Genomic DNA, 17670 nt, shown 5'->3' with positions numbered 1-17670 from the left:
ATTCTAAGGCATAAATTTTTCAGGGTCAGAGTCATTTGAGATACCCGGCTGGGCGTTGGGACCAAAGGGAATGGTGCTGCGGAATAGGCGTTTGTAATTTCCTGCCCTTTTTTTGACTACGTTTTAAATCTCTGCCTTAAGAAAGCTCTGCTTTGATGTTTTGTTTTCTTAATAAGCTGGCAAGGTCATTTCTGGTCTCTTTTACTTTATCTTATTTTTTTGAGACCTTTGAAATTTGAGAAACATAGAGCAGTACCAGAAAATGACTTAAAAAACTCTGTTTCTACCATTCCAAGTTGGGCAGCTCATCAGTTTTTATATCTGCTGTGAGTCCCCTTGACATCGCCCCTCTCCCTTCCCCAGGCTGCCTGCCTCTCGTCCCCCTGAGCATGGCAGGAGGGCCTGGTGCTGACCTCTCTCACTGGGGGACAGCAGCCCAGCCAGTCAGCAGCAATGCCTCTGATTTCTGTTGGTCTTCGCAGAGCAGGTCTTTCCGATGTGCAGCCTCCTCAGGCAGTAACTGAGAGCAGGGAAATGAAATCCCCCCCCAGCCTAGGAGTGGAGAGAGACTGTGTTTATATAGACATATGGACATCTGCCGTGTCCCCCATGCCTATTTGGCCCCATATCCATCGGTGGTACCAGAGGGAGTGGGCAAGAGGTAGGGATGAGGAGTGAGTGTCCCAGGTGAACACTGAGGATCGATCAGTGTCCCAGTACTGGGGGCCTCTTGCCAGGGGGTTACCACTGTAGTAGCCCATTTGCCAGCTGGAAAGGCCGCCGTATTGTACATCTGCCTCCAGGGTAAGCTTCAGTTTCTCGGCAGCACTTTCTCTGGCACCCAGAGCATGTGCTGCTGGTTGGCTCCCGCCGATCTGCTGGAGCCACGCTGCTGGAGTTGCTGTGTCCGGCACCCGCCTTTTGCCTTTGCTCCTGTGTCCTGCCCTGTCCATCGGACTTTTGGGAAGTTGGCCCGGCCATTTGGCTGCGGAAAGTGGGGAACTAGGAATGCTTTGTATTTGCACCTGGCTTATAGATTCTCTGAGGTGTTGCCTAACTGTATCTCATTTGAACCTCACAAAACCACGAAAACAGTTGGCAGGGCAGCGGGGAAGGGTCTCCATTTCCCAAGTGAGGAGCAGAAGAGATGGAGCCACGTGTGGCCTTTGGAGTCCCTGTCCAGGCGTGGCCACCTGTCCCCTGTGACCCACCCTCTTCAGGCCACTTTGGGCACGAAGCCTGCTGGCCAGAGTTACTTGTTTAGAAAACCTTACCTTGCTGTCTCCTGGGGCCCAGGCCTCACACTCCCATCTGCTGCTCAGCCCCACCGAGTTATGGCCATTTGTGAGTCTAGTTATCACTCGAGAAATGATAACCACCTTACTGTTAAGCCTCAGTACCTTGGAAAAGCTAAAACAACAAAGGCAGCCCTAAATCCTCTGTCACTTTGTTTAGAGGCACAGCTGGCAGGAGTCCCCCGATGGCACTCTCAGCAAGGGGAGATTAATGAAAGCCGCTTACCTCTTCCAGATGGAAGCCCTCAGGATTCCCGAGCAACTGTGGGAAATGCTCAGCTAGCAGGATGGGGTGTCGGGAGCAGCCCCCCAGATAGCAGCCAGGACCAGTGGGCCATGACAGCCCAGCTGGGGGGCTGCAGGGCAGACCGCTTGATTTCCAGGGCAGAATTCCTAACCAGTCAGAGCAGCACATTACGGATGGCGGAGCTTTCTGGCTTGGGCACTTGAGGGATTTTGATGCCAGAAACTGTAAGGGCAAACTGTTTAGCATTTTACGTCCCGTTTCATAACTGCCTTTTGGAAATGTCAATGACAGCAGGTATAACCAGGGTTCCACCAGGGAACCGAGCTGTGGAACTAAGTCTCCCCTGGCACCTCCCCTGCCCTTTGGGACCCCCCGATCTCTCTCCGCAGGTGGATCTGGTGGTGCACCCGTCCATGGACCAGAACGACCCTCTCGTGAGAAGTGCTATCGAGCAGGTTCGTTTCCGGATGTCCAATTCAAGCACAGCCAACAGGCAAGTGGCAGCTCCCATGGGAATTCACAGTGACGCTCCCTGGGTTTGTGTTCCAACCTGAAGCAGTTTCCACAAAAGCCCTTTATTCATACTTTTGTGATATCAGTGAAGTCACTGGTTTGGGGTTTATGGTTCATGATCCCCTAGTCTCAAAAAGGATCAATTTCTGGATTCTTTAAGAGGAAAAAAATCCTAACATTCTTCTTTTTTTAATTTTTATTTTATATTGGGGCATAGTTGATTAACAATATTGTTAGTTTCAGGTGTACAGTAAAGTGATTCAGTTATACATATATATGTGTATATATATATATATATATTAAGTTATACACGTATCTATTCTTTTTCAAATTCTTTTCCCATTTGGGTTGTTACAGAATAATGAGCAGAGTTTCCCTCTGCTAACATTCTTTAGGAGCAGTTCCACGTGTAGATGTATTTCTACTGTATCTGTGGGAAGGAAGGTGATCTCCACGTCTTACTCTTCCGCCATCTTGCCCCCTTCTCCCCCATCTTGCCCCCTCCTCCCCCCTCTGCTAACATTCTTTTTTTTTTTTTTTTTTTTTTAATAAATTTATTTATTTATTTATTTATTTATGGCTGTGCTGGGTCTTCGTTTCTGTGCGAGGGCTTTCTCCAGTTGTGGCAAGCGGGGGCCACTCTTCATCGCGGTGCGCGGGCCTCTCACTATTGCCACGGCCTCTCTTGTTGCGGAGCACAGGCTCCAGACGCGCAGGCTCAGTAGTTGTGGCTCACGGGCCTAGTTGCTCCGTGGCATGTGGGATCTTCCCAGACCGGGGCTCGAACCCGTGTCCCCTGCATTGGCAGGCAGATTCTCAACCGCTGCGCCACCAGGGAAGCCCTCTGCTAACATTCTTAATTCCATACTCTCTAATGGAGTGTGGACAGAGTGGTCCAAGTCACAGGCCCTATGACATGTGAGACTTGCCTAGTTTATAATATAGCTCAGAATGATTCTGGTTGCCTTTCTGAGGTCTTCTTTCATTTTGTTCATAAGCAACCTAATGGACCGGCAGAAAGCTCGGTGGGAGAACGTTCTCAGTTGGGTTTAAATTAGAGGTGGCGCCTGGGTTCGCAGATGTTGGTTTTTGTGGCCTGCCATGCCTTGGCCACAGGTGCTTTGAATCAGTTACCAATTAATTTCATGTCAAATTCCTGATTTCTGGCATTGATGAAAGTGTCAGAGGACCCAGCACATTGGGCTGCCCTTCTCACGAGGTAGCAGCTGCCCCGTAGGTGGGGGTCCACTGTCCAGGTCACCCCCAAATGTCCAGTGCCCTGACATGTTTTATCCGTTTGCATCACCTGTTTGGCCCCTACAGGCAGTTGATTTGAAACCCCAGGGCCAAATTCTTGAGGACAGACCCTGTCCTTTCTCAGCCCTTGCTTTTCTAACATCTTATATTTGAACTTCAGGGTTAAAGCGCCCCAGCCTTCAGTGCCTCAAGGGGAAGCTGAAGAAGAAAGTCAAGGAAAAGGAGGCCCAAGAGGATCAGGAGACTCTCAGCTGAATGCTTCCTCTAAACTAGAAAGTGGACGGGTGAAAAAGACTGATGAGAAGATGGGCATAACCCAGCTGAAAAACTATCACCCTGTTGTAGGTAAAAAGCAGCTTCTTGTCAGTGTCTGATTGTGTTTCATTTGGTCTTCTGAGTCACTTGGTGTTGCACATCCGAGCCCTGGGCTGCAGGCAGAAAGTCAGGTCTGAATCAACAGCTGGGGTCGTGGGGGGCTGGTCACGTGCCGGCATCAGTTTTCCTGTCTGTAAAATGGGGGTGATTCTTGCCCGGAGTACCTCACAAGGCTATTGTGAGGCCCAGGTGAAATTATGCCAGGTCCCAACCTGAGGAATTGTTCACAAAGATTAACTCTTTCTGCTGAATACCCTTGGGCTGGAACATTCTGTAAACCACAGAAAATCTCTGCCTTTCCTGAGCCCACAAGCCTCTGGTAGTTACAGCCACTGATGGCTTTGAGCATTCATCTAATTTTCTGGGATGCAGATCTCGAACAGGGCTGTCTCCCCTCACCCCACACCAAGCTGCTCTGACGTCAGCTTGTGCTGGGCCGGTGCCCACGGCCGGGCCTTCATAATTGGGGTGTAGTTGTAGTTGCTGGTCACAGCGTGCAGCTGGAGGAGGAGGGCAATGGTGACAGCTCACAGACTTCTGTCAGGCAGAAATGTCCTGGTGGGGGACCCAGCAACCTGGGGGTTCTGAGCAGGAGAGGTCATTTGTGTGACTTCCCTTGCTGAGGGCTCCAGGCACACGGACTTGGCCCAGACTCTTAAGGGGTCACAGTTAGAAAGTACAGATGGAGGGAGAAGCTTGCGCACGAGGCGGCGCAGCGGAGCAGCACGTGCGCCTGAGTGGACAGGAGGCGGCCGAGAGCTCCTCGCACGGTCAAGGCCTGACGGCAGAGGAGGGGCCCCCCGGTCCCTTGTCCTCGCCACCCTGTTCCGTGCCTCCCTTGGCTCTCACTTGTCTCCTCTCGCTGCGGAAAGTCAAGGAGCACTTTGTGTCAAAGAAATAAGCCATTTCGAAAAACCTAGATTCTGGGATATTCTGCACAGTCCCCATCAGCCTCAGGTCCTCTTGCTGGGGTCTGTCGTGGTGGCCCCCTGCCCTGTTACACTCTGGCTCACCTCCTGCGCGCTCCTCCTTCCTTGCTCCACCCCGTCACTCGGGCCTCCTGGCCCTTCCTCGAATGTGCCAGGCACACCCCCGTCTCAGGCTTCTTGCATTCGCCCTGGGGGGGGCATGTCGCCCAGGTGTCTGCATGGCCCGCTCCCTCACCAACTCGAGGACGTCCCTTAAGGCCTCTCCCCAGTGAGACCTTCCAGGCCTCTGTAGAATTATAGCCCTCCTCTGCCTTCCTTGCTTTATTTTCTGCATCAGCTCTTTCCATCCGATGTACTATCTTAGGTAGTTTGTTGCTGTCTGCCCTTTCCCGCTAGAAAGTAAGTCCCGTGAGGGTGAAAACATTTGCCGTCTCCCTGGCCCCTGGGATACAGTGGCACTCAATAGTTTTTGAATGAATTGAACTCACTTAAATCTGGGATTTTCAAGCATCGCCCTCCTTTCTTGCCCCAGTTCCTGGACTTGGGCGTTCTCTAGGGTTTCTGCCCAAAATGCCTCGCCTGCGGGTGATCCACATGTTTCTGTGGTACCTGATCTATGGGCACCCTGCCAGCGACACGGTGGAGAAGCCGGGCTTCAGCAGCGAAAGGAGGACGGGGGCCCCATCCTCCTCCGGGAGCAACCTGGAGGCCTCCTTCGATGCGCCACCCAAGGACACCCAAGATGGAGCCACCCGGGAGGGTGAAGTGGAGCTCTCCACAGAGACCGGTGAGATGCCCTGGGCAGGCAGGCCACAGTGGGGTCCAGAGGGGAGTCACGGTGGTTCCTTGTCCTTATGATCTGAACTGGTTGAGTCCCCATATTGCCCTGATCAAAACAAAGACATAATCCAAACTTCCTGAGCCTCTGGGCTTCCTGCCTGACAAGGAGGGTGTTGCCCTAGTTTGTGGTGAGAGGGAACCAAGACCTACTGGGAGGCAATACCAGCATCATGACCAGGACCCTGTCTCGGGACTGACCCCTGTTTTCCCCTAGTGTATGTGGATGAAGCCTCGTGGACGCGCTACATCCCTCCCGTCCCAATCCACAAGGACTTTGGCTTCGGCTGGGCTCTGGTCAGCGACATTCTTCTCTGCCTGCCCCTCTCCATCTTCACCCAGATTGTGCAAGTCAGCTACAAGGTACTGATGACTCCCAGGCTTTCTCAGGGGCTGGTCCCTCAGCTCCATACCAGAGGGCCTACACTCACCTGGTCAAGGGAAAATACTTGCAGTTGCCTGGCTGGCTGGCTGGGTGGGTGGCTCGCCAGATAGATAGATAGATAGAGTGGCTCGCTAGATAGATACATAGATAGAAAGAAAGGCAGACAGAATAGATTGGGTGGGTGGATGGATGGATAGATGGTGGGTCAAGGGAAATATTTCAAAGACTTGTTCTTCTAGATCAGTCAAAAGACAGACAATTATGGTATAGCAATAAAATATATTTTTACAAATTTGGTAAATACAGAAAAAGGAAAAAATAGAAATTACCATAGAAATGCTGTAACTTCATCACTCAGAGGTATCACTGCTAGTGTTTTTGGTGCATTTTCTTCTAGTCTTTTTCTTCCTATGCCATGTTTGTATGTAATGCATGTATATATATATATGAGGTCTTCCTTTTTAAAAAAAAATTTGAGACCATACTGTATTTACTCTTTTATTATCTGTTCTTTCCACTGAACAATGTATTGTATTTTCCACTTCATTGCCTTAACTTGATATTAAGTAAATCCGTAGTATTCCTTCTTATGCACGTACCCTAATTTATTTAACCAATACTCTATTTTTGGACATTTAAGCTCCAGTTTCTTGGTGGTGTAAGTGACATGTTGATGAATACCTTTTGGTAGACGTATTTGTGGGCAGCTCCAAAATTTTTCATCTTAGGTTAAGGATAGAAGTAGAATCACTGGCTTTAAAGGCAATAAGCATCCTTCATCTTCTTAAAACTTTTTTAATATGAATAAATATATTCCCCTATTGTCCCCCAGAAATGTTTTAGCACTTTGCATGCCCACCAGCAGTGAGTGAAGCCACCTGTTTACTGTACCCAGCAGTGTGGCAGATGGGTTGGAGGGGAGGGGCGTCAGGACTGAGAGATGTGGGAGGTTTGGAGGGACAGGCAAGAGGGGGCGCTGTCCCCATGGGACGGATGGCCAGATTCAGCGAGACCACAGCCTGGAAAGTAGTGGTGTTTTTTTTAACAATTCTTGCAATTCACCCTGCCCTTGAGGGTGAGCTGAACCTGAAAATCACCTCTCAGGTGGACAACCTCGAGGAGTTTCTGAACGACCCTCTGAAGAAGCACACGCTGATCCGCTTTCTCCCCAGGCCCATCCGGCAACAGCTTCTGTACAAGAGGTGAGGTCCCTGCAGCCGACTCAGGGCGGCCGAGGGTCCTGGTAGGCCCCTTGGAGTTGGGCTTCTGAGTAATCGTTGATCAGGAAGAGGAAAGGTTTCTGCCTGCCAGGTTGTAGCGACCCAAGGTCATTAATTCAGCCACCTGTGCCTTCTACATAAAGCACAGAGGCAAATGCAGTGTGGGCTGGGACATTTTAGTACTTGCTTTCAAGGTTCTTTTAAAGTAAAATCTGCTGATAAAGACTGCAGGTAATGAGGTGGGTCTTTCCTTTTGTTACTTTTACTTTCGAACTCAAGCCCCCCAAGTAGGATCAATGCCCCGTTGCCCTGCTTGGTGTTGGGATGGGGGTTCTGGGTCTCAGCACAGTTCAGGCCTGAGGCCCGTCCTCGAGGTCCCACAGGTCGAAGAGCGGAGAAGAAGCAAGTCACATCCCTCACCCCCATGCAGACCCCCTGACGGCAGCTGAGAACCCGCCACCCTCCTCTGTTTTCCAGACGTTACATTTTCTCGGTGGTGGAGAACCTTCAGAAGCTGTGCTACATGGGGCTGCTCCAGTTCGGGCCCACAGAGAAGTTTCAGGATAAAGATCAGGTAACGGCCTCCAGGCCCAGATGAAGGTTGTCCTGACTGCTAAGCGCAGTTTCCAGACACCTCACCGATGCTGAGGCTGAGGCTCTCCCCTCACCCCATCCAGTGTCTCCCTCGTAGGTCTTTATCTTCTTGAAGAAGAACGTGGTCATCGTGGACACCACCACCTGTGACCCCCATTACAACCTGGCCCACAGCAGCCGGCCCTTCGAGAGGCGTCTCTACGTCCTGAACTCAATGCAGGACGTGGAGAACTATTGGTTCGATCTGCAGTGCGTCTGCCTCAACACCCCACTAGGTACCATCCGTCTTTACTGGACTCGCCGTTTTCCCTCCTTTCTGTGGGATAGCCGGGAGTTAGAGCTAGAAGAGACTAGAAGCCGTCTGCTGGTTTTCCGACTGTCCCCCGGAGGCCTGGAGTGTCCTGGAAGCTCCCTTAGAAAGGACAGTGGTGGGCCTCACCTGGGAGGGCCACTAGCCCTCCACCCCATTGAGCCCACGCAGCTTCGCTTTTGTCTTTATTCATTTGCTCCTTCTGTAGGTATTTATTGAACACCTTGTGTGTGTCTTTTCCTATGCCCAATAACACAGCAACAGGACTTAGGCTGTCTTGGCGAAGACACAGCACACAGAGATCCAGAGTGTGATAAGAGCTGGGGAGGAAACACACCGGGTGACGAATCGAGGGTGTTTTACTGGGCTGGTCAGGAGCAGCCTTTCTGAGGAGGAGACTTTGAGCTGAGTTCTAAAGGATGAGGCCGAGCCATCCCAGGCAGGTGCAACGGCCCCGAGTGTTGCTGGAGAAACAGAAGAGGCCGGTGTGCGTGGGAGGGGAGTGGCAGCTGATGAGATGGAGAAGCAGGCAGGAAGCAGACTCTGGGGCCTTGCAGGACACAGGAAGAGTTTAGATTTGTTCTAAGAGCAGCGAGAAGCCATTGGAGGTTGTAAGCCAAGATCTCAGGTCTTTCAAAGTTGCCCTGGCTGCTGGGTGGAGAACAGACTGAGAAGCACCAGAGTAGAAGCAGGGAGACCAGCTAGGGGCTGTGATTCGGGTCCAGGAGAGGTCCGCTGATAGTGATAGTGAAGGACAGAGGACAGGTTGGGAGGTCTTTAGGAGGAGGAACTGACCAGACTGTCCAGTGGGTTGGATGACTTGGGCTTTGAGTTAAGCCTTGGCTTGTGTTTTCTTCTCTCTCTGGAACATCCCGACCTATGTTCACCTTGCAGATGGCCACTCCTACTTCAAGCATTCTCTCTCCGAGAAAGCCTTTCCAGCATCTTTACTGTCATCTGCTGTCATTCTGGGAATTCCTTGAGCACAGGAAATTTGGCTTGTATCCCCAGCATGTCTCAAAGTGCCTGGTACATAGGTGACATCCCGTAAATGTTTATGGAATGAATGGAGGGTTTGTAGAAGGCGTTAGAACCTCCAGTCTTGTGCTCTTTCCTCTAAGCCAGTTTTCATCAGTTCCTTTCTTGCCACCTGTCCCAGGAGGAAAAGGATGCCACATTCCATTTGCACCTGGGAGAGGACTCCCTCTCTTCCTTCTGTCACAGAGCTGGAAGATCAAGGTTACACTTTGATTTTTGCAAAGCAGGGGCCACATGTTTATTGGGTAGAACTGTTTAATGCCAATAGGCTAATGAGCACTTGTATAGATCCTTTAATGGGTCCAGACAAATTTTAGAAACAGTGTTTTGTAGAATCCTTTGGCATCAACAGTGAGCTAGGCTTTTACCAGGGCAGATTTTAAAGTGCCCTAATTCCCCCGCATTTTATACCTAGATAAAAATTTGCGAACCAGTATGTTATTTGCACCAGAGTTTTTCAGGCTTGACAACTGGTGAATTTCCATCCCTTCCCACGTTCGTGAGCCGAAATGTGGGAGGCTTATTGAGTCCGTTAATCAGGCATTGATTGTCCCTTCATTCAACAAACATTTGAGGGGGTTCTGCCCCATCAATAAGACGTGAGCATCCTTTAAACTGGGGCTCCCAGAGCTTGAGTGCACACAGGCAGTACCTGGGGAACCCGTTGAAATGCAGATTACTGGGCACGGTCCAGGGATTTGGATTCAGTAGCCCTGGGGAGGGCCTGAATCTGCGTCTCCCACAGGCAGCTTGGTGGTGCAAGGCGAAGCATCGCCTGAAGTCTTCTTAGGTTCAAGGTCCATTCAAATGCATGACCTGGGTAAGCTCTTTGTAACCTCCTGAGCCTCAGTTTCTTCATTTCTAATCTGGGAACACCACCACCGCCTTGTGGGGCTGAGGTGAAGCTTGAACCAGACTTCTCACGTAAAGCTCCAGCTGGGAGGTGCAGGGCATGGGCTCTCCCCGCCGCCCCTTACCACCACCCAGGCCAAAGTCTCCCGCTGACCATGTTATGAGAGGCTCTTCGGTAGTCTGCAAATTATCATAGCCTTCCCTGGCCTGACGCAAGCAACGGTTTTAGTTGTATTTTATATTTCCTTGCAAGAGATGCCTTACGGTGGAATCACTGAATGTAATTTCCCAACTAAATTAATGCACCTCTGGGGCACTCAGGAAACGTCTGGCTGCTCCTGGAGCCCAGTGGGCCCAGGGAGACCGTGACGCTGCCTCGCACTATCTGTCTAGACCCCCACCAGCCCGACCCTGGCAGCCACCACCGTGTGCAGCCGTTTTCACTCGTCGCTTCCTCTGTGCGGCGCACAGCTCCCCGGGGCATTCCCCTGGAAGGAAGAAGGCGTGGGGTTTCTCTGGTTGCCTGCTCGCCTCGCCTCCGTAATAGAGTACAGGCTGCATGCAGGCCCTTTTCTCAGGGTCACGACCAGCTTTAACTCGCTGCCTTCTGCATTTTGTGCATTTTGTGCAAAGAGGTCCCCCAGTTTCAGACCCTCTCCCCTGGTGGGGAGCCTGGTCACAGAAAGGGAATCCAGCCTTCTCTCGCCACCCCTCGGCAGGCCGTGGCCGGCAGACCGTGGCAGGAAGGTGTCCTCAGCGGGGCTTGTGTCTGGTTTCCTAGGCGTGGTGCGCTGCCCGCGCATCCGGAAGAACAGCGGCCCGGATCAGGGCAGCGATGAGGAGGGCAGTCTGCAGAAGGAGCAGGAGAGCGCCATGGACAAGCACACCCTGGAGCGCAAGTGTGCCATGATGGAGTACACCGCGTGCGTCCCCGCCCCGCCCCGCGCTGCCCCCGCATGCGGAGCCGCGGGCGTCCTCCTCCTGCAGACTCGGGCCCGCCCCCCACCGGGCTTCCCCGTCAGGCCCGGAAGCCTGAGCCTCTGGTGCCGAGGCTGCAAGTTGGTGGCCGTGGCTCACATCTGGCCCCAGCCATGCTGTAGTTAGCTCACCTATGGTCAAGAAATAAAAAGAACCAGTAACCAGAGTGCAGAAATTGGGAATTTTACCTAACAGTCCGGGTTTTTGACAAGCCCTTTATTTCCACCTATCAGGTGTTTTTCTGGGAAGGTAACAGTTATAATAAATGCCCCCTACCCACTCCATGAGCTCTCTTTTCAGTTCCCAAGGAGGGCGTGTTTTCTGTTTATTTCCATCTCCCAGGGGCAGCCGTGAGGTCGTGGATGAAGGCTTTATCCCCGGAGATGGGCTGGGAGCCGCTGGGCTCGATTCCAGTTTCTACGGACACCTAAAGCGAAACTGGATCTGGACCAGCTACATCATCGACAAGGCCAAAAAGGTGGGCTTTCAGGACGTGGGCAGCCATCCCCGGGCCCCCACCCGGGGGGCTGCCGTTGCTACTCACCTGCCTCTCCGTTTCCTGGCTCACAGTTTTTGAACTGGCCAAACGAAAATTGACCAGAGACACAAATAATTACTTCCATATATACTAAAGGTATGTCAGGCCCCTTAAATATCTGCCTGGCCTTTTTTTTTTTTTCCCCAATGGATTCTAATTTATTCCGCGACGTGGACAAGTATTCCTTTTTAAAAGGAAGAACAGAAAGTCTGTAAGACAGAGGTCACACGGGGAGGGGGTACCTGTGTGATAGGAGGGTGGCGGTCCCCCACAGTCTCTTTGTCAGAGACTCGTACACCTGAGTGCTGTGGCTGCCCTGGGCTCCCCGGGGTCCATGAAAGCTCACGCTTTATCCGGTGCCATCCTCGTCTTTTAGGAGACCACCGCGTCGGAGAACGGGCTCACGGTGAGGCTGCAGACGTTCCTGTCCAAGCGCCCGTTGCCTCTTGGCGCTGGAGGTACGTGGGCCAGGAGTTCAGCAGAAATAGACGTGGGACCGTCTCGGGCCGACACGATCGCTGCGCATTGGCTTTGGCTTCTGGCCTTTGCAGAGGTCATTGTGCAGCGCCGGTGTCCTGTGCTTATTTCCAGGCAGCGGCAGGTTGACTGTCTGGGGAGAAGCACGAGCTGGATCGGGGCTCTGTGCCGACAGGGAAGAGCACTTTGAGGTTGACCGAGAGCCCACGCTTGACAGGAACCAGAAAGTGAGGGGTGGGAAAAGCCAGAAGCGCAAGCGGCTGAAGAAGGACCCTGGGAAGAAGATCAAGAGAAAGAAAAAAGGTTTCGTGGTGCTCGTTCGTGTGTGCCAGGCTTGCCTTTGCATGCACGGTCTGGCTGGGGATGGACAGCAGCCTCCCCGCAGCCCAGCCTGAGCTCTGCCTTCAGACTCGGGTTCCGCCTCCTTCCATTTGCGGCACTAACTCTGCGTGATAATGTTTTATTTTCCACATGCAGCCTGCTGGCCAAGAGGGCCTCGAACTGACTCTGCGCTTCCCCCTGCTTTCTCTGTCTCTGCATTGTGTAGAGCCTTTTCACTTAGTAACTCCCTCAGTTCAAATTTCTAATTTCTTCTCAACTGGGAAAAAAAAAACCTCGGCAAAAAATCCATAGCAAAGTCCTCATCACAACCAGCCCAAATCCTATTATTCTTTTGGTTTGCTTTTTAATATCTGCATCTGTGCTAATCAGGGCAAAGTTTAAAGTTACGTTGTGTTTTTAAATCAGAGGCAACATGGGCGTCACTTAAGCCCGCAGGATCTCTCCAGGTCTCGTGAACCCCTCGTGTGCGGTGCCTTGTAGATTGCCCTTTCGGAGTCTTCATTTGGGCGGTATTTACAGTGAAGGAGGGCAGCGAGAAGACCAGTGTCCAGGTTTTAGGCCACTTTCATATCACCTCGGTGGTGTGTGTGTTTTCACAGTGATCTGATGGCTATAGCTATTCCAGCTGAGAACAGAATATTTGAACAGGAACCTGTTTGTAGTGGTTCATTCGGCTGGTGCTCACAACAAATAACCTCGCGTCAGCTGAAACAGCCTCCTCTGTTTAGCCTGTCCAGATACGCGTAAGATCAATTGGCTCGCAAAGACCTGAATGCATTACAAGGCAAAATTCGGTGGTGGTGTCGATTTGAATCTAAATGCTTTTGCCCACTTTTCTCCTGCCCTCATTTGGAAGACACTCACTAAACAGTCTTTCGGAATTGGCGGTAGCATATGGTGTCTGCCTGTGAAACTGCCACCAGCGTCTCCCCGAGGGGAAGAAACTTTGGGAAACCCAGTGGTTGAGAGCTCAGGGTTCCACTCCTGTCTGCTGCTTACTAGGCTCTGACTTTGGGCAAGGTGCTGTATCTCTCTGTGTTTCAGGTTCCTCAGCTGCCAAATGGGGATAATAATTGTATCCTTCTCATAGGGTTGTTGCCAAGTATTATTTTTAATTATAAGTGAATATATGTAAAAAGCTTAAGCCAGTGTTTGGCACCTAGTAAACATTCCATAATGTTAGTGATTGTTATTGTTTAGGTAGTAGCTACTTTGTGCCAGGTGCTGCGCGAGAGGTGTTTTATACCCAGTCTCGTTCACTCCTCAAGGCAGCCCCGTAGGGTGGGCCTTGTCCCCACGCTGCGCCAGAGTTTGCACAGCATCTCTGAGGTCGCAGAGCAGGGGATGGTGGGGACCCACTTACCCAGAGAGCGCACCCCAAGCAGGCTCCCTCGGCTTCTGTGCCAGGTGCTTTCAAAGGGCTCGGTGCCTCCAAGGGAAGGATCAGAGATGGGCAGATAACTAACAAGAGGCTGCATCAGGCTGCCCAGCCCGTTGCCATGAAGTGTGACCAAAGAGAAATGATGAAAGGGGTAAAGAAAGTCCGTCAGGATGGGCTGAGTCTTTTGTGATTCGTTTACGTGACTCCCCGCACGATGAGATTCTGATAACCAGTACCTTGGTGCAGTCTGACCTGCTGGGTAGGGACCCTTCCCCTCTCCACAGTGACAGCTCCAGACTGGTTATTAGAGGCCCCCTCTCCTCTTCCCCTCTTAGAAGAGCTCCCGGAAGAAAAAAGCAAAAGGCTGCGTTACCACGATGAGGCCGACCAGAGCGCCCTGCAGAGGATGACCCGGCTGCGTGTCACCTGGTCCATGCAGGAGGACGGGCTGCTTGCGCTCTGCCGGATTGCCAGCAACGTCCTCAACACCAAGGTTCGCGGCCCGGCGCCCCCGCCCCCTCCCAGCCTCGGGCCCGCTGATTCGCGAGTCCCTCTCATCGTGGGACCCACGTAGGGAGGCTCGTGCCTGGGACCTCTCATCCATCCCATCTACTCCACTTGGCCACTGGGAGAAGCATTTCCCAGAATCCTAGCAATGGATACCACGCTCGTTTTCTTTTTTTTAAATTTTATTGGGATATAGTTGATTTACAATGTTGTGTTAGTGTCAGGTGTACAGCAGAATTAATCTGTTACACATATACACATATCCACTCTTTTTTAGGTTCTTTTCCCACGTAGGTCATTACAGAGCACTGACAGAGTTGCCTGTGCTAGACAGCAGGTTCTTCTGAGTTACCCGCGCGCCCGCCATGCTTATTTTTGCACATCTGTTTCCTGGCTTCGGCTCGCGTGTCTATGTCTTTGCCTGGCTGCAGGCCACAGGGCTGAGAGCTGTGATCTCCCTCTCTCTTCACCAGGAATCTGACCCTTCCCTGCTCCCCACCTCCCACCCTCATCTGCCTGGAAGACTCCTATTTATCTTTCAGTAACTGCTTATCATCTCTGGAAAGGCTTCACTGATCCTGCCAAAGGGAAGCAGTTACTGCGCTCTCGCTCTGCCCCTTGGACGCGTACATTTCACGCTGCTCCTTTGGCTTCTGGCACCTCTTGGCCCACTGGAGTGGCTGCTTCTAGAGGCAGAGGGACTTCTTACTTGTTTTTGTAGCTGCAGCCCCTCGCGTGGTGCCTCCCGCACAGTAATCACTCTGTCCGTGCGGACCAAGTCAGCGTGGGATGGTGGATGTCCCCGGGTTCACTCCCCGCCTCCCATGCCATGCCGAGGCGAATGTCCCATCAAGCTGGTTCACAGAAGCCACCCGGGGCGTGGGCTCTGCCAGTGTCCCGTCCAGGGCCCCTTCCAGGCAGTAATACCGCCAGGCAGAGTAGGTGAGGCGGCTTCATAGGAGCCCCGTTTGTGTTTCCTGTTCTCAGCCATACCAGCCAAGAGAAACCCCCTGACAGGTCTGATGCTCGCTGCCTGCAAGCTCATTAAATCCCTTTTCTTGATCATTGCCCCAGATTTCCTTATCCCTCCACCCCTTCCTCAATTCCCACCCAATCCCTTCTGCCAGGAGGAACCCGAAGACGTGTTGCTGTCCCTAGTACCTGGCCTTGTCTCATCACAGCACTGATGGGAGAGGCCTCTCTCCTCCCCCCCGCCCTCCACGCAGCCAGAGGAGCCAGGAGAGCCTTGCACGGACCCTCCACTCACTCGCTTCAACTTACACCAGATTCCTGGGCCCACTCCTGCTGGGGCGCTAAGAAAATTACCCTGTCATCAAGCCCCTTCCTTACCTGGGCTGTGCCTTCCTGCATGTGTTCACTGAGAGGGTCTCCTGAGTCTGTGACTCAGCACGTTCTGTTTCCACTAGTGTAACCACAGGCGCCGTACGCAAGAGCGTTTTTGAGCGTACATGATGGGTACTTAAACCTCTAAAACCGTCTAATGAAATGCATCTTCTATACTCCTGACCTCCTGTGACGCATTGCCGTCCAGTCAGTATTACCCAAGCACCCTCCGAGCACCTCTGCTAGTCACCAAAAGATACTTTTCCCACTGGACCTGGAGGATTTGTCTTATTCCTCTCTGCCCAGCACCCACTCAGGGCCAGGCACGTACATGGTCAGTGCCCAGTAAATGTGACTGAGTAAATGCGTGAGGTGACAGTTTTGCGTGTCCGCTGAGGAAAGAGGCTCCGCAGAGCGTATTCCCCCCTCCTTTACGTTAGTGACCCATAACGTGGGCTCCGAGGGTACTGATTTTGTGTCTTGGCTTGTGTTTGATCCAGGTGAAGGGCCCGTTTGTCCCCTGGCAGGTCGTGCGGGACATTTTGCACTCAACCTTGGAAGAGTCTTTGGATAAAACATCCCATTCGGTCGGACGAAGAGCTCGCTACATAGTCAAAAACCCACAAGCCTACCTGAACTATAAGTAAGCCTCCTTTGAACTTCCGTGACTCCAAGACGAGGGTATCCCAATGCTTCTAGTTCATTCTTTACTCTTCTTTCATCCCATTTGCTTAAGAGTCGGCTGTAAAATCCAGATAGATAAAATCTGAGTCGTCCAGTAGCACATCAGTAGTCTGTTGGAGACTGTTGGTGAAATTGTCCTTGATTTTGGGGGGCTGGGTGTGATTCTGGGCACTTTCACATTCAAGGTGTTATTTACACTTTAGAACAGCCTTGTGAGGCAGGTGCTGCTCTCCTTTGTTACAGGTGAAGAAACAGGCTAAACAGGCTAGGTGACAGCGCTGAGTGTTACCTCTTCACCTCACCTGAGTAGCATGTGGTGAAAGCAGAGGCCTCCGCCCATTTCCACTAGGGTTTCAGCACTCCAGAGCAGCTTTTGATGTCTCCGTGTTAGTGGCCCATCACATAGCTCACTCCAGAAAGAAGCTAGACAGGAACGGGATCACTGGACCAAAAGCACTCAGCCATTTCCTCAGCAGAGCCGGGCGTTCCCTTAAGACGTGAGGGCACGGCAGCTGGCCAGGAGCTGCAAAGCCTCCCCCATCATCAGTTGCCGGGGAGGCTGCCCCGCCGTCCGTGTCTGTCGGGGCCAGGGTGTAAAGCCGTCGCCAGCCCCGTCAGACTCCTGCAGCTCCCTCCTTCCAGCGGCGTGGGCTCGAGTGGGGAAGCCCGGCGGGTGGTGTGGGAAGGTACCCGAGTGTTGCAGCCGGCACGAGGGTGGGGCCGGAAAGCGGAGCTGCTTCCACCAGCTGATGTTCAGGCCACGGGTCAGTGGGAGAGCGTGGCTCCGGGTTGATTCCGAGCCCTGGGCTGCCTGCAGTCAGCCAGGTTGCCAGGGAAGCAGCCCAGCCCTGGACTGCGGAGGAGACTCAGCCCTCTGCCCAGGCTTCTCAGTCTCGGCGCTGCTGACATGTGGGGCGGCTCGTTCTCTGTTGTGGGGCGTCCTGGGCACTGTGGGGTGTTTAGCAGCCTCCCTGCCTCCGCCCCCCCACTGCCCCACCAACTGTGACAATCAAAAATGTCTTCACACGCCCCCCGGTGGGGGGGCAGATCGCCCCAACGAGAACCACTGGGTTAGACACACCAAGGGGCCTTCCTGTGTGAAGCCACTTCCCCAGTGCGTGGAAGACTCTTAGAATGTTCTGTCTGAAAGGGCTCTGATCACCTGGTCCAAAGTCCTCCTTTTTGCAGAGTGGAAACAGGCCCAGAGAGAGCGTGCAAGTTGGCTGGGGTGACAGTGAGCTGGCAGTGAAGTGAGGTCTGGAAGTCGGGTTTCCTGGCCCCTGCCTGACGCTCTTCCTCTTGTCCCGCAGCAGCCGGGGAAGGGGGACGTGAGGGGGCTGCAGGGTGCGCAGGACCAGGTCTCCGTCCACTGCAGCTCAGAGCTGTGGGACCTGGGACGGGGCATTTATCCCCTTAGAGGCTGTTTCCCCACCTGTGAGCAGGACGATACCAATAGTAACCACACCTGTCCCACCTGCCCTGGCCCTTGGCTTCTGTGTGACCTCGGGGGCAGGGGCGGACCCTACACCTCACTGAGCTGTGAAGTGGAATGACAGTCTCTACCTTG

The 17670-nt window shown here is 52.7% G+C and overlaps 1 protein-coding gene across 2 annotated transcripts in view; it reads left to right on the top strand.

Annotated features, from left to right (window-relative positions):
* The window catches only part of GTF3C1 (general transcription factor IIIC subunit 1), a 73125-nt gene that overhangs the window by 36517 nt on the left and 18938 nt on the right, over positions 1-17670 (top strand). For both annotated transcript variants that reach the window (XM_068565264.1, XM_068565265.1), the window contains 13 exons: positions 1932-2035; positions 3473-3657; positions 5149-5403; positions 5671-5816; positions 6943-7040; positions 7536-7632; positions 7750-7927; positions 10634-10775; positions 11173-11308; positions 11745-11826; positions 11960-12148; positions 13904-14061; positions 15920-16062. In XM_068565264.1, the coding sequence (XP_068421365.1) occupies positions 1932-2035; positions 3473-3657; positions 5149-5403; positions 5671-5816; positions 6943-7040; positions 7536-7632; positions 7750-7927; positions 10634-10775; positions 11173-11308; positions 11745-11826; positions 11960-12148; positions 13904-14061; positions 15920-16062 (1913 nt within the window). The remainder of the gene's footprint in view (positions 1-1931; positions 2036-3472; positions 3658-5148; positions 5404-5670; positions 5817-6942; positions 7041-7535; positions 7633-7749; positions 7928-10633; positions 10776-11172; positions 11309-11744; positions 11827-11959; positions 12149-13903; positions 14062-15919; positions 16063-17670) is intronic.

This window comes from Eschrichtius robustus, chromosome 16, assembly GCF_028021215.1.
Source record: "Eschrichtius robustus isolate mEscRob2 chromosome 16, mEscRob2.pri, whole genome shotgun sequence".
Lineage (NCBI taxonomy): Eukaryota > Metazoa > Chordata > Mammalia > Artiodactyla > Eschrichtiidae > Eschrichtius > Eschrichtius robustus.
The sequence above is the reverse complement of the archived record's forward strand: the minus strand, read 5'-3'. Positions and strand labels throughout refer to the sequence as shown.